Here is a 23,823-nt window from a genome sequence, read left to right as displayed (position 1 = left end):
AGGAGGCCGAGATAGGAGGATCTTTGGAGCCCAGGAGATCAAGGCTACGGTGGGCTGTAGTCACATCACTGCACTCCAGCCTGGGTGACAGAGTGAGATCCTGTTTCAAAATAAATAAATAATATAATTTTGTAAAACTCTAAGTCAACCCACGTTTTTACAAAGTCATTTTTTCAACTGAGTATGCAATAGCTACACTTGGTGACCCCAGGTTAATACCCTTTCTTTTTTGTTGTTGGTAATAGTTTCAATTATTGTTTATGTTTGAAGTGCATGGCATTATGAAAAGGATTTTTAAGTCTTATTACAATTTATTTACTTTTATAGATCCCAAGATTGTCTAAAGATAAATGTATCTGTGTGCATTTTTTAAGGTTTTAATGGAATATTTGAAAAGAAAGTTGATACAAGATCAATTGGGTTACCAGGCGAACTTCTGAAATTTGAAATGCATACTTTTAAGAACTTTTGGAAAAAAAAAAAATACTTTTCCCTACTTTGACTAAATAAGGCAAAGCACCTTTCTCTGAAAAGTTCAACAGGGAAAGTATAATTTCCCAGGAGTTGCCTCTAAATTCATCAGGTACGTGAATGCTTCTGTACACAACGTAACGGAATGTTGTGGTAAATGGGAACTCAGCAGACTACTGTGTCTCACCGATGCTCCCAAGGCAGCCACATGTTTCAGGCAATTGCAAAGGTTTCACTTCCTTCCCCAGTAAGAACACAGCCTCAGCGGGCTGCTTGGTACAATTTTCAGACAAATATAAAACGGTCTGATTCACAGACCTCATCTTTGTGATTGCCCCAGTTAATACCCCTTTGGACATCTTAATCAATCAAGCATAAGGCAATTAGGTTGCCACTATGGATATTATTTGGGGAAAGAAGAGAGAGGGTGTCTGGCAACTGGGCTGGTATGTAGAGGCAAGGCTCACAGTGTGGCCCAGCCCTCAGAAACTTTGGATACATGTCCAGTATGCATGGATGAATTTTGGAGTATTAGCTTTGGATGCATAATTCCTAATAAGTAAAAGAAAATTAGGAAGATTCTTTTAACGGTGAAAATACAAAATATCCCATCCTCCTGTTTTGTATGCAACCCACCTCTGAATCAGAATTCTTAACATAACAGAACATAGGACTTGCTACAACCACTAGGTAGAGATGGGCACCACCAAGAGGGTTCTCCAAGGATATCCAGACAACTCATGGCTCTTTCAAGTTCCATAAATCTACCCAGTTACTTTTAACTCCTCATAATTGCAAGGCATGCCCCAGGAACACCAGAAAGTAAAGCAGGTAAGTTTCCATGGAATATCTGATTTTATCTTAAATACTAATGAGAAATGTATCTTGGACTGGTGAGGCAAAATTTGAAGGAGAAAAGGAAGATGGAAATGTAAGGTCCTATCTTTCTTTTTTTTCATGAAACTCTCAAAAAAATAACATAACTTCAAAAACATTAAGCTGGTTAGCAACAAAAACAAATAGCTTTGCCAATCACAAAAAAGAAGAATAAGCAAACACGTCTCTACTAAAAATATTTTTTAAAAATCAGCCAGGCATGATGGCGAGCACCTGTAAGTTTCCACGGAAACTTCACACACAACAGAAGTTTCAAGATTATTATGTTGTTAGACAAACATACTTAAAAGATTTGAACAAATCAAAAGGTAGAACAAACAAGACCCTAAAAAGCGACCAGTGGATGTAGACAAGATAACATGGAGTTTCTATAAACAGGAGAAACAGAATAACAAAACAAATTCTGATAATGAGGTTTAGATTAGATTATTTCTAAGGTTTCTCCCAATACGAAAATACTTCTCTAACAGATGTGAGACTTTTCCCAAACTGATCTCAAGATCTAATTTTCAACACAGAGCCAATTGGTTGCTGTCCTGTGCTATCTAAGTGGGAGAGGGGAAAGGATGTAAACTTGGAAGATTTGTGAGCTTCGGTCCTTTTCCAATAGTTGTAATATATCAGGTAACTTTACAAAATAAAGTGTCTAAATTGAACTGCCTACCCCAACCAATAGCAGATAGGTAGGTAGGTAGGTAGGTAGATAGACAGACAGACAGACAGACAAAAGTCTGAAGGCAGGACGGAGAACTTGCCTGCATGGCCACATGTTTGCCCTCACTCCCAGGACCCAGGGACCACTCATAGAGGACAATCTGGTGATCGTCACTGCTCTGGTTTCCATTCAAAGTGATGGAGTTTTGAGGCAAAGTTATGGTGTGATTTGGTCCAGCGTTAGCGACCGGTGGGTAGTCCACAGCATTGTTGACTATTAGGGCTGCAGTTGTAGAGTTAGTGGCTCCGTCCGAGTCTGTAACAGTCAACCTACAAAAAGGAGAAGAAACCATAGTTGGAAGAATATGCCAGGCTGGGTGCAGTGGCTCACGCCTGTAATCCCAACACTGTGGGAAGCTGAGGTGGGAGGATTGCTTAAGCCCAGGAGTTCTGAGACCAGCTGGGCCATAGAGTGAGACTCTGTCTCTATTTAACAACAACAACAAAAAAAATTAGCCAGTGTGGGCATGCATACCTGTAGTTCTAGCTACTTGGGAGGCTGAGGTGGGAGGATCACTTGAGCTCGGGGAGGTCAAGGCTGCAGTGAGCCAATATTGCTCCACTGCGCTGCAGCTCAGGCAGCAGAGCAACAGACCGTCTCAAAAAACAACCAAAAAAAAAAAAAAAAGAAACAGACAAAAAAATAATACGCCAAATCTCAAGGTAAACTTAGGTCAATTTAGTCTGCTCATGAAACAGTTCTCAGAAGAACTCGGAACAGTTAAAAACAGAAATTTAAGAATGAAGCAAAGATAAACACAGACTTGATATTTTTGTTGGATTTTGTTGCTGTTGAGTATTTTAGTGTTAGTTCATAACATATCGATGTCAGAGTTTCACCTTCATGGATTTCTGATTAGCTTTTGAGATGCTGGGTGAAGAAACCATCCTCACCCAATATAGATGCCACTCTTTAATAACAGAGACTAAAATGGATCAGGTTTAGGTTCTGCCTTCAGGTTGAGCATGCAGAGACAGCAAATCACTCCTGAATTTTCAGCTACAAAGCTTTTTATTTTTTAATCCTTTTCTAGAGGACTTATAATTATGTTTTCAGGATACTCCTTGCAAAGCGGTGTTAGGATTAAGCACTTTCAAATGCGAACCAGTGCTCAACCTCTGTAAACAAAAAAGAGAAGTGCATTAACCTTCCTGCACTAAACTGATTCCTAATGTGGTCCTGAGGACAGTGAATTCACAAATGGGTCACTTCATCCTTCTATGTTAAAGATGGTGGTGGGAGCAGTGATGAGTGCTAAATAATATCAATAGGCATATGACAATGAAGCTGTGGCAAGAACACAGGCCTTCCTTGCAGGGAAAGCACATGTAGGGGGCACCTGTGCATTCTGAGCTTCCTTCCGCACTATCCCTCATACGCCACACAACCAAGAGCCAACTTCCACTTCTGGCTCTGACAGCAAACCAAACACCTAAAGTCCTTCCTTCTCAACCAGGCTGAGTCAGGACACTTTCTGGGCCCATTAGGAAATTTCTTCCTGGGTTAGGAGCAGTAACCTGTTCCAATCAGATGGTAAAGCATAATTAAATACAAATGAATTAAATGAATCTCATAAAGTACTTTTCACTATATATAAATTTTACTCCAATGAATAAATAAAGTTCATATTAATTGATGAGGGTATCAGAGCTCCAGCGGCATCGAACCAAAACCCCCATGAAAGCCAAATCTCTTTTGATCAAAATAAGAAGTGCAGTGTTTTATGTGCATTGATTTAAAGAAACAGTAAAAATGTAAGTAGCAGGCAGCACAATAAAGGCAGGGACCCACTTGCCTGAAACTATAGTTACCAGGATCAAGGTTAGACAAGCGTAAGACGGGAGAGTCAACTGAAGTCTTCTCTTCTATGAAGGGCCCGTTAATTTCTTCCCAGTGATAACTCACTATTTCAGTATCATCTGTACTTTCTAAAAGATTAAGAAATAGAGACAAGAATGAAATACAAGAAGAGGAAGACATAAGTTTTATACTTTAATTACTGCATATCTAAATTCATTTTTATATGAAATTATGTACTTGCCTAGATCTCAATGGATATATATTGTATTAGAAGGAGGTTCTTTCCTACTCCTGAAATTATATCACTATTTTTCTCCTGGATTTCCACCAGATTTGACTGAGGCTGTTCCCACTCAGTTGAATATTTAAGAAGCACAGTGACAGAGGCTTTTGCTTTTAAAAAAACAGGAGTCAACAAAACGCAGCACATGGAAATGCTACTGCTGCTCACCTCAGCTACAGCACGCGAGCTCCTACTGATCATTTTAAATAGGCACCTGAGCTGACAGGTTCAAAGAGACTTGAGTTGCTTTTCTATAACTTATAAAACATCTTTTACTACCTTAATTATTAAGGGGTAAATCCAGAGAAAGGTCACATCCTTACATGAAAATTTTCCATTTCTACTTTAAAAGAGAACAAACAAAATGTGCCATGCAGATTCACAAAAATTTAGACCTGGAAAGGGGCTAGTTTCATCTAATTCATTTAAGGAAAGAACAAGTTCATGTGACAGATTAATAATCATGAACAGTTGCCTGTAAATAAGCCACACTGAATTAGAGGAATCAAAATGTGACCTATTTGCTCATGTAAATATTTCCATTTAAAATATGCTTTATTTTCATGTTGCTAAGATGGAAATGTGGACTATTTTTGAATAGATGCAAACGGTCATGTCAATGTGATCTCTGTAAATTTGCAGGCTTCCAAGATAGAGCAGCTTTAATGGCTAACAAGTATTCTTCTCCCAACAACCAAGGCAACCGTTCTTCACTCTCTAAAGGATTTGGTATTAGCTTTGTGATTAAATGTACATAAAATGCAATTACCTGGTACACTGATAAGGTTGAACCTAGTCAAACACAGGATGTTTTCAACCAATTCTTATTTACACGGACACCTGTAGTTACACAGGGGTCCCTTCCACATATACTCCAATAGAAGAAATGATCTCTGAACAAATTTACAAAACCACCATGCTCCCTCACTGAAGATATCCCTTCTAAGAGTTCTTAAAAGCGATTTTCCCATTTGGTGGGGAGCACCTCCCCTCCCAAGTCAGGTCACGGGAGCGCCTCTCTGGCATCTAATTAATTCTTTTAAAATACTCTTCTAAAATAAGTTATATATATGAAGATATATACATATATGAAGTGATTTTCCAACTACTCTCCATACATACCACACCAGAAGGAGATTCTTCAATAATTGCTAAAATTTCCTATCAAACGGCCAGGCTCTAAAGAACTTTCTAATAAAACAGACAAAAGGTGAAGGGAAAATAAGCACAGGATAGAGGAGCTAAAGGAATTAAAGAAGACATAAAACTAAAGAAGGAGGTGATTGTTTATCAAAGTAACAGCCCATAAGTCCTCCCAGCTTTGACGCAGAGCACCCATTACATTTCATAGCATGTAGAGAAAAAAGAAATCCCTAAACTGTCACAGGATACACACGGCTGCCATCAATGAGGGCTGACGTCAAAGGCAAAGTGAGCTCTTGCAGTTGGGGAGAAACAACGGCTACAGGTGGCAGATTGGCTCTTCTGGCTGTAACAGAGAAAAAAGGACAGTGACTGAGCCCGTGTTGGGTATGCGTATGTCATTACCTACATAAAATCATCTACTTTAAAAACTTGACTATTAAATGTCCTGTCAAGAAGGTGTTTATCCGACAGGCCTCAGCTATAGAAATCAATTTTTAAAGTCTGGAGTCTCTCTGAATTTCAGGAGCTTGTCTGTACATTTACATTTTTGCATGTAAGCCCAGGGTCAGTGAAGATGTACAATAATAACCAAGGGGCTCATCACAGAGTGTGAGCAGTAATTACAGAGCAGGAGCAAGGGATTACAGTTCCAGCTCCTGGGATTGACTGGATCTTATATCTCTGACTGAAGGCAACTCACCCCCAACCATGCTTCAGCTGTAATAATAACCAGGCAGAATACGCAAAAGATAGAGCCATCAGGCCCTCAGGGTGGGCTGAAGTTGGTGCAGGGGAGGTTCACCTTGATTGGTAGGTTGTGCCCTCAGCACAGGTGAGGGGATGGTGGGGACTGAAAGCCAGCCTATGTTCTACGCAACAAGCCAGGGCTGTGCCCACCCAGCCCAAGAACCACCTGTTTCTAATTGACACGAATATACTGATCAATGGGCACACATTTTCCCCTGACCTCTTGGTTGCTCAGTTGAGTGTATTTAACATGCCCCTGCTCCAAAGGTGCTGAATCATGGAGAGTGGAGGTTCACCACCTTTCAAGAGCAGCCAGCAATAACCTTGTCAAGCAAGTACTAAGTGATATATGAAAGGTAGAAAAAAATAATAATCTTTGCGTGTTTTCTCTACAATGGAGCCTAATTCAAAATAGGTTTTCTCTCTCTAGATAGATAGGTAGATAAATATAGACATAGTCATCCAGGCACCAAAAATTGAGATAAATGTGTACAACAGGAGGCCATTCTCTTACACAGGCTTACCAGGCTTAACAGTGACATTGACAAATCCTTCTCCAAAGGCGTTTTCACTAGAAACAGCAACTTTGAAGACATAAAGTCCAACGGACAACTGTAACATAAAGAAAAGTTATACAATTCAACATGCAAGACATGATGGGTCCGCTACCTAGAAAAAGCTAAAATGTCCCAGAAGCCACACTCCTAAAGTCAGCATAGAGAAGGGGCTCAGGAGAGAGTCTCATTTGGATCTGCCAAGTGGCTGCCACATGTTTGAAGCCTGAATTCTGGAACACTAAGGATCACCTACACAGGCCTTTAGCTTCGCTACAGAGGGCTTCACAGAGGCCTGGGTGAGATGGACCAGCAGAGGGCAGCAGTTCTCAAACATGCGTATGGAATCTTGCATTTTTACCACCTAGCTCTAGTACGTTGGTTGCCAGTGGTCTGGATGCCACACTTTGAGAAACAGAGCTCCATGACATGAGGGTGATGCAAGTCTGTGTTGTACCATTAGCTGTGTGATCCCAGGAGATGAAGTCAACATAATCATCTGGTAGGAAACTAGACCCCTAGTCGCTAAGTCGGTTTATATATCCTCCTAGGCCAGAAAGAGGGCATGTTTCTTGTGAATGCTTGTATCATAGAGCAACATGTGATAGGGTAATTTGTGACCTGGAATGGAATTATTTGCAACTCTAGAGACATGCTGGATTGAGAACCAGAGATAAGTAAAATGTCCTTAACACTGCAAGGAGAGCAAGAGTTAGATCTGGTTTTTAACCTCAATGCAATGCTTGTGGGACAACCAGGCTCTTTTCCCCAAACTGAGATATACCAAGTAGCCCAAATAAAGAAAAGCCATCCAAAGCCTCTTAACCATCTGCCTGCCTATTTGCATGGCTGAAACTTCACTCGTTCATATCCTTCTTTTGATCTTACCATAAGAAAGATGTTTGCAGCTAGGCATGGTGGCTCACACCTGTAATCCCAGCACTTTGGGAAGCCAAGGAGGGCAGATCACTTGAGGTCAGGAATTCAAAACCAGCCTGGCCAACATGGTGAAACCCCACCTCTACTAAAAATACAAAAAAATTAGCTGGGCATGGTGACACGCACCTGTAATCCCAGCTACTCGGGAGGCTGAGGTAGGAGAATCACTTGAACCCAGGAGGCAGAGGTTGCAGTGAGCTATAATTGTGCTACTGCACTCCAGCCTGGGCAACAGAGCAAGACTCTCTCCAAAAAAAAGAAAGACGTTTGGGTTCAGTAGCTAAGAAGGTATTAACTGAGTTCTATGCTGTTATGCTGTGCTGTCAGACACAACCAGTCTCCAGTTACTTACTTGAGAGAGATTAAGAGTTTGCATGTGTCCTTGTTTTATTTCACCTTGGTAGTCTATGGGGTGGCTTATTAAACTCCATTCATAGCTGTAGGTTGTTTCTGAGAGCAAAAAATAAATATGAGTAGTTATAAATTCTGAGAGGTCACTAGATAACCTGGGCAGAGGGAAGATGACAGTCTTTAAACCACCAGTGCAGATTACCTTAGATATACTCAACTCAGCTTTCTTTTTTTTTTAAACTTATATATATATTTTTTGAGTCTATTTGTTTTTATCCCCTCGCTCTTGCTATCATCTTATGAACTTGACTTTCAACTATCAGCCAAGTAAAGAATAACACATATCTTCTTAATGTAACATTTCTTTTTTTGTTATAAAAACATACAACTTACAGGAAATTTTTAAAATGTATAAAGTTAAAAAAACAAAACCTCCCTAATTTAACTGTTAGTATTTGATGAGTTTTTTTCTAGGAGGCTACATCTGACTATCCACATCAGTTTTAACATAGTATAATCCACTGTACTTTTCTCTTTTTAACAAAAGGCAAGGACATTTCAATTCATTTGATCTGTTGTAGGGCTTTATTTAAGGACACAAAAACAGAGTATAAACATATCTATGTTAAGATGAAACTGTCTCCCAGCTTCAGATATTAGTAGTTAAAATATAAGATACCTCATCTCAAAGGATTAAAATGCAAATGCCAAATATTATCATCTCTGTGTATAAAATTTTGACCAATATGTGATGGAGAAAAAAATGAATTAAGGAACTAAGCCGAATGAGAAATAGTCAAACACCTTAAGAACAATGCATTTGACAGGCCACAGGTCCCAGGTCAAATGCTTACTGAATGGTAGAGCACTGGACAAGTAGAAGAAAGAGCATTTTGAATAAAATTTTTTGAGCAGCTAGTGTGAGGCATCCTGAGAACCTCAGAGCCGTGATTGTCAACGCCACAGTATCTGCAAACAAACCTATGGGTGCACGCCACTTCCCTCTCATCCCGGTGGAATCTTCCCAGGTTCTATGGGTTATCACAGGTCAAGAACTGGTACATGGCAACCTCTCCTGATCTGCTTTGTATCATCAGAAATGTATGACTTTCCATCCTGATCAATTAAATGATACATACTATACTTAATTTCCTAGATTCTTACTCCATTTTAAACTATTTCAACAAATTTTGATGTTTAAGGATAATCAAAGCCTTGTCTTCCGCCTTTGTTTGTGACGTTGTGCAACGTTGTGAAAAAGAATCGGCATTGTAAATAGTCTGTAAGGACCTGCTAGGGAAGAACACTCCAGTTCCTAGCGGTCAGGAAGGAAGGTTAAGCTCTCACCTGCAGGTGGCGCTGGCACAACAAAGGCCTTCAGTTCAACTTCATTGTCCGGTAAAGTTATAATTAGGTTATCTCCAGCCGATACCATAAGTTCTTTCACTAAAAGTTAATTAGAAATAATACATGCAATTATATAATATAATTTGTTACATTACTGCTCTACACTAGATCTGTTTTTAGTATCCATACATTAAAATAGCATATGTTTTTGAAATATTTCTTCGTAAGATTTTAGCTAAGGCACATTTTTCCTCTGGCTAGAAATTGAACTGCACACTGTATTATAGTGCAGGGTTTTAAACCACAAATATGAGTTGGCACTGTGACAAAAATAATGATTCAAATTGACTGAGCAATGTATTGGGTGACAAGAGTTGCGTGAAACAGGTTTCACGCAATTGTGGATTGGGTCCATTTTCTCCCTTGCTACCAGCTTTTCTTGACTCCCTGGTGTGAGCTATTTTTAGTTATAAAAAGATTGAGTGTAATCCTAAGTGTTTCTGTCTCATTAGTCACACTCCACTCAGTTCTGATAGTAGCCTCATGAATTACTGCTAATGACCTTGTATTTGGAACCTTTCCAAGACAAAATCCAGTCCCTCAATATAAAAAGCCTATTTTAACTTAAGCAGCAGGAACATTAAGTCTTATCAAAAGTGCTTAGCCACCAAGTAAACATTCAGAACAATACTTGTTTACTTTCTCTATAACCAGATTACATTGATATATTCATAAATTCTATCGGTTTGACTCCATTGGACATTAGTTTCACTTGTAAAATATATTGTGACATGTCCAGACACCACACAGAGAAAAGCAGATTTTTAAAAAAAGCTGGGTGCTCTCCAGAGGGATCAGCTGTGAGGAGATGTCAGACAGGTTGTTCATTTAATCCACTCCCCACCTCTCAGTCCTCAGTCCCTCGAGTGCCTCCTAGATCAGCTGCAGGGGCTCTCAGTGGCTTTGCTGGCTCCTCTCTTGTCATTTTCACTAACTCTTTATCCTGAAAGTCAGCAACTGTAGACCTAGAAAGGACATTGACCCAAACCTATCATGTTGTAGACGGGGAAATTAAATCCTAGAAAAGCAAAGTTGTCCAAAGCTGTATGGTAATTAGCAATAGGTCCACCAATATTTAATTAATTTAAATGTATGTATTTCAACAAACACTTATATATCAGATTAAAGTGTGCTAGGCATTGCCCCAAGGGCTTTTTTTTTTTTTTTTTTGAAGGAAAATTTGAATTTTAATTATTTTTATGTACAGAAAACTCAACAGTGTACATTTAACCCAGCTTAGTGGCAAGTTCTTTAGCCTTTGCCTTTTCGAGCTTGGCGATACGAGCCACAGACTTGGGACCCAGGACATTGCCGCCCCAGTGACGGCGGATCTCATCGTATCTGTCGTTGTAATTGGTCCTGATAGCTTCCACCAGCTTAGCCAAAGCGCCTTTGTCTTCCGAGTTCACCTGTGTGAAGGCGACAGTGGTGCAGGTCTTCCTGTGGACTAGACGGCCCAGTCTGGCCTTCCCCTTGATAATGCAGTAAGGGACCCCCATTTTACGACACAGGGCAGGCAAGAAGACAACCAGCTCGATGGGATCTACGTCATGTGCAATCACCACCAGCTGAGCCTTCTTGTTCTCCACCAAGGTGGTGACGGTGTTAACTCCTGCTCGAAGGACAGGTGGTCTTTTAGTGGGGACATCCCCTTTGCCAGCAGCTTTCTTCTCGGCCCGGGCCAACAGCCTCTGCTTCTTCTCTTGTTTTGCCTCTGGTCTGTACTTGTGGGCCAGATTAAGCAGCTGAGTAGCTGTTTGGCGGTCCAGGGCCTGGGTGAACTGGTTAATAGCAGGAGGCACTTTCAGCCGCTTATAGAGGATGGCTCTCTGCCGCTGCAACCTGATATAGCGAGGCCATTTCACAAAGCGGGTGAGGTCTCTTTTGGGCTGGATGTCCTGTCCAATGCCAAAATTCTTAGGTCTTTTCTCAAACAGGGGATTCACCACTTTCTTGGCCTCCTGCTTTTTCACGACAGCAGGGGCCGGAGCCACCTTCTTTCCCTTGGCCTTCTTTCCTTTCGGCATCTTGGGCGGCGGGAGGAGAGAGCGCCCCAAGGGCTTTAAAATGATCAGTTCATTTAATCCTCATTACAACTGTATGCAGTAGGTTCTATTAAAATGCAAAGATCCTGGACCAAACTCCCAGGCCAGTTTCTTTTTCCGTATACTACACAGCTTCTCTTCCACTATTATCTTTCTCTCTGTGGAAGCTCAGGATCAAAGTAAATACAAAGTTAGAGAGAGTAATCTCCAAAATACATTGCCCACAGAAAAGCTCAGGAAACATGACCCTTAGGTCTTGTATATTCTAATAGCTTCCTTATTGGAAAATCTAATGGAAGCTTTGCAATCCTCACCATGACCTCTGCAACACATGGAGCTTTGATACGTCTTCATTTTTGGAACTACAGGAGACCACAACATGCCACCCCAAAATATGATTTGTGAAAGGGAAATAAATCTCGGGACCCCCAAATCACTAAGCCAAAGGGAAAAGTCAAGCTGGGAACTGTGTCAGGCAAACCTGCACCTCATTGTATTCCTAAACAAACACATACAAAGATTAAAAAAAAAAAAAAAAAAAAGCTACATGCCTCCCTTATAATTTGCCCACAAAGAAATTCCTTGTGGGCCTCAAGATCCTTGCCCTAAAACAGTTTTGTGGAATTTCACCCTGGCAGTGTAAATCAATAGCTTATCTTTACAGGTGCAGGGGGTGGGGAAAAGGACAGAGCTCAGTCATCCCTCTGCTCACCTGAGACAAATGCATATCTAATTGCTTCCTCTGCCCTATTGTTTACGAAAAAATACACATTCACTGAGCCAGACAAGGCATAAGTGACTATTCCTCTACCCCCTCTCACAAGTAAATTGTGTATTCAGTGAAAGACTGATCAAAGACTCAATGCAATATTTGTCTCTTATCTACCTGTGACCTGAAAGACCCCCTTCCAGTTGTCATGCCTTTCTGGACTGAACCAATGTACATCTCACACACACTGATTGATGTCTTATGTCTCCCTAAAATGTATAAAACCAAGGTGGCCAGGCACAGTGGCTCACACCTGTAATCCCAGTACTTTGGGAGGCTGACGCAGGTGGATCACTTGAAGTCAGAAGTTCGAGACCAGGCTGGCCAACACAGAGAAACCCCGTCTCTACTAAAAATATAAAAATTAGCCGGGCATGGTAGTGGGTGCCTGTAATCCCAGCTACTTAGGAAGCTGAGGTAGGCAAATCGCTTGAACCTCGGAGGCAGAGGCTGCAGTGAGCCAAGGTCACGCCACTGCACTCCAGCCTGGCCACAAAGCAAGACGCCATCTCAAAACAAAAAAAAACCAAGCTGTACCCTGACCACCTTGGGGTACATGTCATCAGGACCTCCTGAGGCTGTGTCACTGGTGAGTCCTTAACCTTGGCAAAATAAACTTTCTAAATTGATTGAGACCTGTCTCATATACTTCTGGTTCACAGACTATAAGAAACTAGAATATGCCATTGCAACTATATTATATAAGGATTATTTTGAGCTCTGTGTTTTTTTGTTTTTTTGTTTTTGTTTTTTTGTTTTTTAAAGAAACACCAGACCAAGAGGAGCTCTGAAAACAGAGTACAAGTTACTCCTTTGTAAGAGAAATTTATATCTATAAAGGAAATCTCCATTTGTAAGGGTATCTCTCCTTCTATACTGGGAAGAGAAGGGTGACTAAATTTCGAGAGATCCACATCAATAGAGAAGGTCCTGACAAATCTGCATGATAAACCTCACTCTTGCTTACTTTGCTTATTCTGGGCACCTTTGGCCAATTGCCTTCCCCACTATCTTCTTTCCTTGTTTTAATTCAAGATGCTATATAAGCCAGAGTTCCAGGCTTATATAAGCTTATATAAGTTTATATAATGTAATAAAACCTCTTTGAGATTTCCTTATTTCCCTGGGTATCTCCCACATGTAGGTAAGATGTAGCTATAAACTTGTTTTTTGTTTTTTGTTTTCTCTTGTGAATCTATCTTTTGTTACAGGGGCACTAGCCTGGAACTTAGAAGGGTAGATGGAAAATTATTCCCTCCTCCTCGATAGAACTCTCTCCCTCTAGCTTTCCTCTTTATCTCCCACCTCTCTGGCACAACTGCCCAATCAGTTTTGCAGACTCCTTCTGCACTTCCAGCTCCTTATATAATGATGTCCCCAAAGTTCCAGTCCTCAGGCCTCTCCTCAGCTCACCCCCCTCTCTCCCTGGATGATCTCCCATGTTCCCCATGTCTCCAACTATCACCTCCACACTGATGACTCGCAATCCTTTATCTTCAGCCCAACCGCTCATCTAATTTTAATTCTGTATTTTCATATGTCTTAGCGTCCTCTTCCTTTACATCCTTACATTCATTCAATCACTCATCAAATCCTTGTGAATCTGCTCCCTTCCAGTCTCCTAAATCTGGTTCCCTCCCTCCATCTCTGCAATCACTCACCATAGCCTTTTCATGGATCTTGTTGCCTCTAGTCAACTCCACACTATTTTCTTTTTTTTTTCCCTTTTTTTTTTTTCTTGGGATGGAGTCTTGCTCTGTCGCCCAGGCTGGAGTGCAGTGGCGCAATCTCGGCTCACTGCAAGCTCCACCTCCCGGGTTCACGCCATTCTCCTGCCTCAGCCTCCCGAGTAACTGGGACTACAGGCACCCACCACCATGTCTGGCTAATTTTTTGTATTTTTAGTAGAGATGGGGTTTTACCGTGTTAGCCAGGATGGTCTCGATCTCCTGACCTCAGGATCCTCCCACCTCAGCCTCCCAAAGTGCTGGGATTACAGGCATGAGCCACTGCGCCCAGCCTCTTTTTATTCGTTTTTTAGTTTTTTCAAGACAGTCTTGCTCTGTTGCCCAGGCTGGAGTGCAGTGGAGTGATCTCAGCTAACTGCAACCTCTGCCTCCCAGGTTCAAGCAATTCTCCTGCCTCAACCTCCCAAGTAGCTGGGATTACAGGTGTGTGCCACCATGCCCAGCTAATTGTTTTGTATTTTCAGTAGAGATGGGGTTTCACCATGTTGGCCAGGCTGGTCTCGAACTCCTGACCTCATGATCTACTTGCCTGGGCTTCCCAAAGGGCTGGGATTACAGGTGTGAGCCACCACGCTCATCCCACACTATTTCTTAATACAAATCTGATCATTTTGCTTTCCTGCTTTAAACCATTCAGGGATTCTCTATACACATCCAGTAAAGTGCAGAATCTTTAGCACAAAATACACGATCTTTCCAGTTCTTGTCCTGCTTACCAATCCAGTTCCAGCCATACTGAATTCCTTACAGTTCTTCCGAAATGTCCCAGGAGCTCTTGTACTTCTGTTTTCTTGCACAGGCAATGAATGAGAGATGATGGTTGGGAAGCACTGAGCATATTGCCTGGCACTCTGTAAGTGCTCAGTAGATACAATGATCACTATTGTTATTACACATGTTGCTCCCTCCACCTGAACAACAGACCAATGCCATCTTTGCTGGCTCACTCTATCCTAGCATCGTCTCCTCTGGAAAGGCATCCCTGGACCCTCCTAGTGGATCAGGGTGCCCCTCTGCTCCCACAGCAACCTCTCACAGCACTTACCATATTGTATCAGAACCACCTCTTTACCTGTCAGTCTCCTCTCTTGGACTATGGAGTCCCTGAGGGAAAAGACAATGTCTTATTCATCTTTTTATTCCCAGTATGCAGAACCGTTTCTGGCACATGATAGATGCTCAAAAATGTGCCTGGAGGGAATGAGTAAACTTTAAAAGTTGTCACTACCAAATTCTACAGCCTATCTTCAGTACATTTCTTGAAATTGTATTTTTTAAAAGTTACCTGTCCTGGGAGCAGTGGTAGGAGATATGGGTAGCTCAGATGGGGTGGACCCAGAGGGGGCTGTGCTAGTGGGAGGTGTTGGGATGCCGTGCTCTGTACTCCCCAGGGTGACTGTGAGCACTGGGCTTTTCTCCACGGTGGCTGAGCTGAGCTCCAGGCTTGCTGGAGGAAGACTATGGGAAGGCATTAGAACCTATGGGATCAATTACAAGGATAAATTGTTATTTAAAAAAAAAAAAAAAAAACAGTTCAACTCTTCAAGCAACTCAGTGTTACCAACCTTTTTCATAAATTAGCTTCAGTAATGTTTGAAAAACCATGAATAATATTGTAAAACTCTGGAACTCTACACCATCTCTCTCAAGCACTCTCTTTGCTGTCTATTAGAAATATAAGGCAACTGTGGGCTGGACAATTAGTATAGGTGAACATACACAAACACTCAAAGAATGAGAAAGTAATTATAGTAGCCCCTAAACTGATGAGTTCAATGGACTGAATGTTTCTGCCCCACACCTCCTTCCACCACCCAAAATTCATTTGTTGAAATCCTAACCCTCAATGTGATAGTATTTGGAGGTAGGGCCTTTGGGAAGTAATTAGATTATGAGGGTAAAGCCTTCATAAATAGGAATGGTGCCCTTACACGTAGAGGAGAGAGAGCTAGCTAGTTCTCTTTCCTCCTTTTAAGGACACAGCAAAAAGATGACTACCTATAAATCACGAAACCCTCACCAAGAACCCAACCCTGCTGGCATCCTGATCTCAGACCTCCAAACTGTAGTACTGTGAGATATAAATGTCTGTTGTTTAAGCCACCCAGTTCATGGTTGGTATGGCTAGGCTTTGTGCCCCCACCCAAATCTCATCTTGAATAATAATCCCCACGTATCAAGGGAGAGACCAGATGGAGGTAACTGGATCATGGGAACGGTTTCCTCCATGCTGTTCTTGTGATAGTGAGTTCTCACGAGATCTGGTGGTTTTATAAGCATCTGGCATTTCCCCTGCTTGCTCTCTTACCTGCTGCCATGACTGTAAGTTCCCTGGGGCCTCCCCAGCCATGCGGAACTGTGAGTTAATTAAACCTCTTTCCTTTATTAATTAACCAGTCTTGGATATGTCTTTACAGCAGTGTAAGAATGGACTACTACAATGGTATTTTGTCACAGCAGCACAAGCTAAGACAACCATTAAAGCAACAATTGAAGACAATCAAATAATTCAATAGTAAACGGGCTTCTAGAGTAAGTCATCTTTATTCATTTTATTCATTGTGTATAACCGATAACTTAAAGTTACAGAATTAGCCAAGTTAAAGTTTTTGAACTAAACAGTTTGTGCCGAAGTCTCATATCATGATAATAAAATATCTTCTGAGACTTTTAGTCAGTAACTGTGTGGGGCCAGGAAAGTAAAACTCTTAGACTAAGAATATAGAAGACCCACAGGGGCCATGCACAGTGAGAAACCCACAGAAAGAAAAGCTATAATTCAAATGTAAATCAGAGAGGGGGCCATTGGTGCTAACTGAAAAAACAACTACTCTTTTCTACAGTTGAGAAAAGTCAGTAAGGATATGGCATACATTTTGTGCTTGGAAGTGTGATCATTTATATCACTACTAATAGTAACTGAGCCCCCACTGGGTTCCAGATATTTGCTAGGCAACTGGTGAAACCTTCTGCAACTAAATTTCCAGAACCAGGGCAAAAAAAAAAAAAGACGAAATGATGAAATTAAGCTGTATTGATCAAACTAAGGGAAACCAATTGACCAACATTTTAAAAATCAGGTAGTGGGTCTACTATATGATTTAAAGATGTTTAATTGAATTGAATTTTCAGGTATCCGGATTTGTGAAGTGAGTGCTACGGATTAAGCTGTTCATTGAATCTGTGCTCTCTAAGAATAGCATGAAATTCAGAATTACTGCAAACCAGGGCTGCAGTAATGTTATGTGTCCATAACATTTTATACTGGGGTCTTTGCAAATCCCATAGGATGAATTGAATTGAATTTTTTTTTTTTTTTTAGTTTTATCAAGTCCTGAAAAATTATTGCCAAGTTGAAATAAAGAATGAAGGTAGACAGTGGTCAAAGAAATTAAGGCACTTTGGGCCAAGGTCACTAAGCCAGAAATGGCTGAAGGGGAAGAAAACCCTCATCCTGCTCTTCTCTAAAACATTCACTTTTCCACCATGCTGCCTCTCCAGGCTGGAATCACATGCCGATTCTTCCCTTTACTATTCAGAAATCCACCCCCAACCTCCAGCACAGAACTCCTCACTAAGTCATCAGGACACAAGGTCCTCCCTGACAAACCCCTCCAAAGAAAAATGAATCCTCTATGGGAAGCCATGAGCACGGCATCACCCATTTCAGCCTTCAAGTTAACCTGGGCCTCATCAGTAAAAGTTTCAAATGGCTCTTGTTTCTATGTTCTCTACTCATTTATTTTAAAACGACTTGTTTTAGGTGATTTCTCTAGTCTTGTCCACTGGAAAACACAGTTGCAAAAAAATGTCCTTTATCCTCTACAAATCTGATCTTGATTTATTTTTCCTAGATGTCCTATTCGACAGCACTATTTTATGCATAGTACTGTTATAAATATTCATGTACAAGTTTCTATATGGACATGTTTTCTTTCTCTTGTGTAAATACCCAAAAGTGGAATTCCTGGGTCATATGGTAACTCTGCATTTAACATTTTGAGGAAATGCAAGACTGTCTTCCAAAACAGCTACACTGGGGCCAGCCATAATTGTTCACACCTATAATCCCAGCATTTTAGGAGGCCAAAGCAGGAGGATTCTTTAAGCCCAGGAGTTTGAGACCAGGCTGGGCAACAGGGTGAGACTCTATCTCTACAAAAATAAAAATAAAAAAATTAGCTGGGCATTGTGGTCCCAGCTACTCCGGAGGCTGAGGTGACAGAATCACTGGAGCCCAGGAGTTTAAGTCTGCAGTAAGCCATGCTGCACCGCGGCATTTTGACCTGGGTGCGGAACAAGACCCTGTCTCTCAAAAAACAAAAAACAAAAACAAACCAAAGTGGCTGCAACATCTCACATTCCCACCAGCAGTGTATGAGAGTTCCAATTTCTCTGCATCCTTACTAACACTTATTATCTGTTTTAAGTTTTTATTCTAGCCATCTAGGAGATGTGAAGTGGTATCTCATTGTGGTTTTGACTTGCATTTCCCTAAAGATTAATGGTGCTGAGCATCTTTTCATGTGCTTCTTGGCCATTCTTCTACGATCTTTGGAGAAATTCTATTCAGATCCTTTGCCCATGTTTGAGTTGGGTTGTCTTTTTATTAGTAAGTCGTAAGAGTTATTTATATATTCAGTATACAATATTTATGGTATATTTATCCCAGTTTATAGTATATTTATTTATTCCCTCAAGAAAGCTTTACTTTTTTGATGTCGTCATCTGAAATACAAAAGTTTCTACTTTTGATTAATTCAAATTTACCATTTTTCTATTTTATTGCTATGCTTTTGATGTACTAAGAAATACTTGCCTAGCCTAAGTTTACAAAGATTTATGCGGAGTTTTCTTCCATGTCTTTTATAGTTTTAACTCATATATTGAGATCGTTGGTCCATTTTGAGTTAATTTTTTAAAAATAAGGTATGAGATAGGGGTCTAAATTCGTTCTTTTGCATGTAAATATCCAGTTGTCCTAACACCATTTGTTGAAAATACTATTCTTTCCCCACTGAATTTTCTAGATACCTTTACCTAATTGAACTATTTTACATATTTTTTTGGTGAGAGTAGAGATCTTAGTTTCTGTCATCAATTCCAAACTTTGCACTGCATCAGAATGAAATAATGTTTCTTTTCTTTTTGTTTTAAGAGATGGGTTCTCACTGTGTTGCCCAGGCTGGTCTCTAACTTGTAGGTTCAAGCAATTCTCCTACCTCCACCTCCCAAGTAATTGGGATAACAGTTGTGCGCAGTGTATTGGGCTTGAGTAAATGATTTCTTATTATGCTATGCATCTAATTTTTATGAACAGTTACTCAGAGATTGTCTACAAATCTAATGTACTTTAGAGGAAACTTGGTATTTCAGTGGAAAGCAGCATGTTATCGGTGGGGCAAGGTGGCTCACATATGTAATCCTAGCATTTTGGGAGGCCAAGGCAGGTAGATCGCTTGAGCTCAGGAGTTTGAGACCAGCCTGGGCAACATGGCAAAATCCCATCTCTACCAAAAATATAAAAATCAGCTGGGTATGGCGGCACGTGCCTGTAGTCCCAGCTACCTTGTGGGGCTGAGTTGGGAGGACTGCTTGAGCCCAGGAGGTCGAGGCTGCAGTGAGCTGAGATGATGCCGCTCCACTCCAGCCTGGGTGACAAAGTAAGACCCTGTCTCAAAAAATTAAAAGAAGATAAAAATAAATAAAAAACATTATCTACTGGATACCCCTCCAGGTTATCTGACGCTAGTCGTTCTTGTATTTGAGCTATTTTTACAACTCTATAAGTTATAGGTTATAAAAATGATAAAAATGTAAAATAATTATTGTCTATAGACATGTAAATTCTCCTGTCTGCTAGAGTTTCAACTGAACTCCCTCCTTTCCTCACTGGAAACCCAGTTTTGCCTCTATTTGCACACTCATTTCAATATATTTTTTAACCTATGAATGTGCCTTTTCTTCAGGTTTTCTTGTAGGATAATTATAATCTAGTTCCTTCAGTGATTAATGAGTAGAATAAAATCTCTAACACATGTTCATTTTATATCTAAACAATTCACAATTTCACCTATTTGAATAGTTATCTTTTAACAAAACCAACCTCAAAGAACTAATGAGCCAAAAGATTTTTAATAGAGCTTAATTTCAGAGAGTTCCATCTGTATAAACCAGGAAGTAAATGACTTGGCAATATAAAAGAGGGTATTATATTAACATTTACTGATATGAATAAAGAACATGGTTAATCTCTAATACTTTCAGATTACTTTTAATTATTTTAATTAAAATTGAAATTGAAAGTGTTTTCAGGACAGGCATAGTGGCTCACACCTGTAATCCCAGCACTTTGGGAGGCAGAGGCAGGTGGATCATGAGGTCAGGAATTCAAAACCAGCCTGACCAATATGGTGAAAGCCCATCTCTACTAAAAATACAAAAATTAGCCAGGCGTAGTGGCAGGTGCCTGTAATCTCAGCTACTCAGGAAGCTGAGGCAGGAGAATCACTTGAACCTGGGCAGCAGAGGTTGCAGAGACCAGCCACTGCACTCCAGCCTGGGTGACAGAGTGAGACTCTATCTCAAAAAAAAAAAAAAGGAAGTTTTTCATTTTAATCCAATTATAAGTACAGAAAAATATAGACACTTCAAAATTCAGAAAAATATAAGCAGAAAAAAACCTTCTGATTAAATCTTGGCTGGGCACGGTGGCTCATGCCTGTAATCCCAACACTTTAGGAGGCCAAGGCGGGTGTATCATTTGAGGTCAGGAGTTCGAGGCCATCTTGGCCAACATAGTGAAAATCCATCTCTACTAAAAAATACAAAAATTAGCCAGGCATGGTGTTGCACACCTGTAGTCCCAGCTACCTGGAAGGCTGAGGCAGAAGAATCGCTTGAACCTGGGAGGCAGAGGTTGCAGTGAGCCGAGATCGTGCCACTGCACTCCAGCCTGGGTGACAGAGCAAGATTCTGTCTCAAAAAAAAAAAAAAAAAAAAAAAAAAAAAAAAAAAAACCACTTAAAAATGACTTCTAGACCTTTTTAAACATTTTTCATGGTTGAGATTATAATGTATAGTCAATTCAATCCAGCATTCCTAACTTATTCTAACATAAGCACTGGAATTTAAAAAAGGAAACCTCCTTTAAAAAATTCTTAAAGTACTCCCAGCTTTTTTTTTTTTTTTTTTTTACTTTATTTGACCTATACTCAGCTTCCTCTGATCAACATGCTCATCACATTCTCAAGTCCTGACCAGTTTCCAAACAAGCAGCCTCCGAGCTCTCCAACTACCCTCTCCTCACCACACAGTTCTCATTGTCTGTCTCCCAGACCTCCTGCCATTAACACTCAGCTTTCCACCTGCTTTTGAAATCGCTCCACTGCAGTGACCCTCATTCTTTTTTCACCTGAGCTTTTTCATGGAACATTTTATGATGCTTAAGTTCTCTCCTTCATATCTCTCTCATCCTATCCAACTGTTCATGATGCCACGTGGAGTTTCTAGCAGCCAAAGCACCTGTTCAGTCTTGAAGAAACCTACTAGGGTGGATTTTCAAAGCCCCTGGGTATATGCGCTGGCTCCAGGGACTTCTATACCATCTCCCTTTGCTTTAAATATTGCTAGAGTCTCCGGGCGCGGTATCTCACACCTGTAATCCCAGCACTTTGGGAGGCCAAGGCGGGTGGATCATGAGGTCAGGAGATCTAGACCATCCTGGCTAACATGGTGAAACCCCATCTCTACTAAAAATACAAAACTATTAGCTGGGCGTGGTGGCAGGCACCTGTAGTCCCAGCTACTCGGGAAGCTGAGGCAGAAGAATGATGTGAACCCGGAAGGTGGAGCTTGCAGTGAGCTGAGATCACACCACTGCACTCCAGCCTGGGCTACAGAGTGAGACTCTGTCTCAAAAAAAAAAAAAAAAAAAAAAAAAATTGCTAGAGGCATTTCTAGGGAGAAGGGCTTAAGTCTTCATGAGCTGGCTGACTCGTGAAGGCAGAACTATTTGTTCTTTTTAACAGCCTGGCCATGGGGGCATAGCAAAGGAATGAGATGTTCTGCTTCCTAGAAATCTCTGAGAGACAGTCATCTTTCCCGCCACCACCTGAGATAGGTGCCCTTAGGAGGAACCTCCTTAAGCTCACACAGCCTGAATGAGTGCCTGGCTCCTGAAATTCAGCCCCTCCTGCGCTCTGCCCCACTCAGCCCATCCCACCCCCAAGCACATCCTGAACACACCCACCTCTTTTCCAGAGCTGTTGCTGGATTGTTCCTGGAGCTGAGAAGCCTTTTCTTTCTCCAACAGTTCTCCTGAAGATGGGGTAGTCAGCAAGGGAAGCAACACACTTCTCTCAGGGAGTTTTGGGGCAGGGGTTGAAGCTGACTCATTCAGGTAATGGAGCTCAGGGTCCTGCTGTGTCTCCGCTGGCACCTCAGGGCTGTCTCCAACAGAGGAGTTGAAGCCCCCCTCGCTGCCTGGCAGTAGGCCCCAGTCCATGTACTCGGCACTCCCTCTGGGCTCCTGCTTGCCATTGGGTTGCAAGAGGTCCTTCTCCAGCTCCCGGTAGTCATCTGAGTACTCAGACATCTCCCCTAGTCCCCAATCTTTGCCTAGAAAGGGTAAGTCCTTTCTGATATCCTCAGGTGAGTCCCCCCAGATCCCCGAGGGGGAGCCCCTGTTCAGCATCATGTCCCCATAGTCCAGCAGCTGTGCAGGCCTCTGAACAGGCCTGAGCACAAAAGTGAGATAAGACCTGATGGGGCCCATCTTCTTGGGCTCACAGTTCTCTTTGTGGGGGCAGCTCACCAGGTAGCAGTGGCCCTCGAACCACCAGGCCAGGTCACAGCTGGACAGGTCACAGCAAGCGGCTGTGCAGTCTACGACAGGGAAGGTGTGAGACACCCGCATGATTCTGGTGGTTTCCAAGTTAGGTGAAATGACTGCATTGGAATACGTCCTCCCCTCGCTGCACTGCTTACAGGCACAACCTGTAAACAAAGTAGTTTCTAATGAAGGAGAAAGGCATATACAGGGAAGCACCTCCAGCTTAAGAAACCAGGAAAAGGGAGTCTTCTCAATCCCTGGCCAGTCTGGCAAGCAAATAAACAATCGGCATTTTCCACAGAAAGATCACAGCAATCCATCAAACCATCCATCCATACATTCATTCTCCTACCTTCCCACCCACTCATTCATCTTCCATCCACTCATCCTTCCATTCATCCACCCATCCATCTTTCCTCCTATCTTTCCGCCTTTCTACCCATCTGTCTATCCATCCTTTCACCCACATATCCATCCATCTACCCTTCTACTTTTCCATCCATCTATCCATGCATCCATCCTCCCATCCATCCATCCATCTTTCCATTCTTCTACCTTTCCACTCACCCATCCATCACTCCATCCCTCCACCCATCCACCCACTCATCCATCCAGATTCTTACACCTATCCATGCACCCTTCCATCCATTTGTTCTTTTTTCATATAGTTTCACTCCACTTACTTAACAGAAATAGTCTTCTACATTATATTTATATTATTTATAATATTTTGCTCCTGATATAAAATTCAGTTATACATGTTTACTTTACAAAATAGCATCATGTCTTTGTTTTATTGTTAATTGATTTTAAGTCTCGCAGGCTATCTTGATGCTGGATAAATGGACAGGGAAGCAAACTGTCACAAGGAGGCAAGGAGACCTTTGTAAGGCAGGAGCCTTCAACTCAAAGCTTAGGGCAGCTTTCAGTGTGGCTGGAGGTGGTGGATTCCTTGGCACACCTCTGGGGTGCGCCGTTCCTTTGTTCTGCAAAAGATCACCTGAATGGGGGCTGTTTCGATATACATACGTTAAAAGCAAAGATCTTAATGCCAAATAAAGTTTGAGAAGGCAAGGCTCCCAACAACTAAATCATTCTTCATTTGGTCCAAGTTGCCA

At 41.4% G+C, this 23,823-nt stretch overlaps 2 protein-coding genes and 1 pseudogene across 3 annotated transcripts in view; 1 reads left to right on the top strand and 2 right to left on the bottom strand.

Moving 5' to 3' along the window:
* Positions 1-23,823, top strand: part of ACOT13 (acyl-CoA thioesterase 13) — a 202,374-nt gene that overhangs the window by 72,921 nt on the left and 105,630 nt on the right. The window lies entirely within an intron of this gene.
* The window catches only part of KIAA0319, a 105,652-nt gene that overhangs the window by 29,823 nt on the left and 52,006 nt on the right, over positions 1-23,823 (bottom strand). Inside the window, exons 3-10 of the mRNA XM_015135678.3 lie at positions 22,124-22,869; positions 15,158-15,350; positions 9,251-9,349; positions 7,905-8,002; positions 6,584-6,671; positions 5,563-5,655; positions 3,879-4,011; positions 2,124-2,352 (exon numbers count right to left, since the gene is read on the bottom strand). Of these exons, the coding sequence (XP_014991164.3) occupies positions 2,124-2,352; positions 3,879-4,011; positions 5,563-5,655; positions 6,584-6,671; positions 7,905-8,002; positions 9,251-9,349; positions 15,158-15,350; positions 22,124-22,869 (1,679 nt within the window). The remainder of the gene's footprint in view (positions 1-2,123; positions 2,353-3,878; positions 4,012-5,562; positions 5,656-6,583; positions 6,672-7,904; positions 8,003-9,250; positions 9,350-15,157; positions 15,351-22,123; positions 22,870-23,823) is intronic.
* On the bottom strand, positions 10,356-11,359 carry LOC100427953 (large ribosomal subunit protein eL8 pseudogene; annotated as a pseudogene). Its single transcript, XR_001444109.3, has one exon. The product of XR_001444109.3 is annotated as a large ribosomal subunit protein eL8 pseudogene (transcript).

This window comes from Macaca mulatta, chromosome 4 (assembly GCF_049350105.2).
Source record: "Macaca mulatta isolate MMU2019108-1 chromosome 4, T2T-MMU8v2.0, whole genome shotgun sequence".
Classification (NCBI taxonomy): domain Eukaryota; kingdom Metazoa; phylum Chordata; class Mammalia; order Primates; family Cercopithecidae; genus Macaca; species Macaca mulatta.
This window is presented reverse-complemented; position numbering and strand designations above follow the sequence as displayed.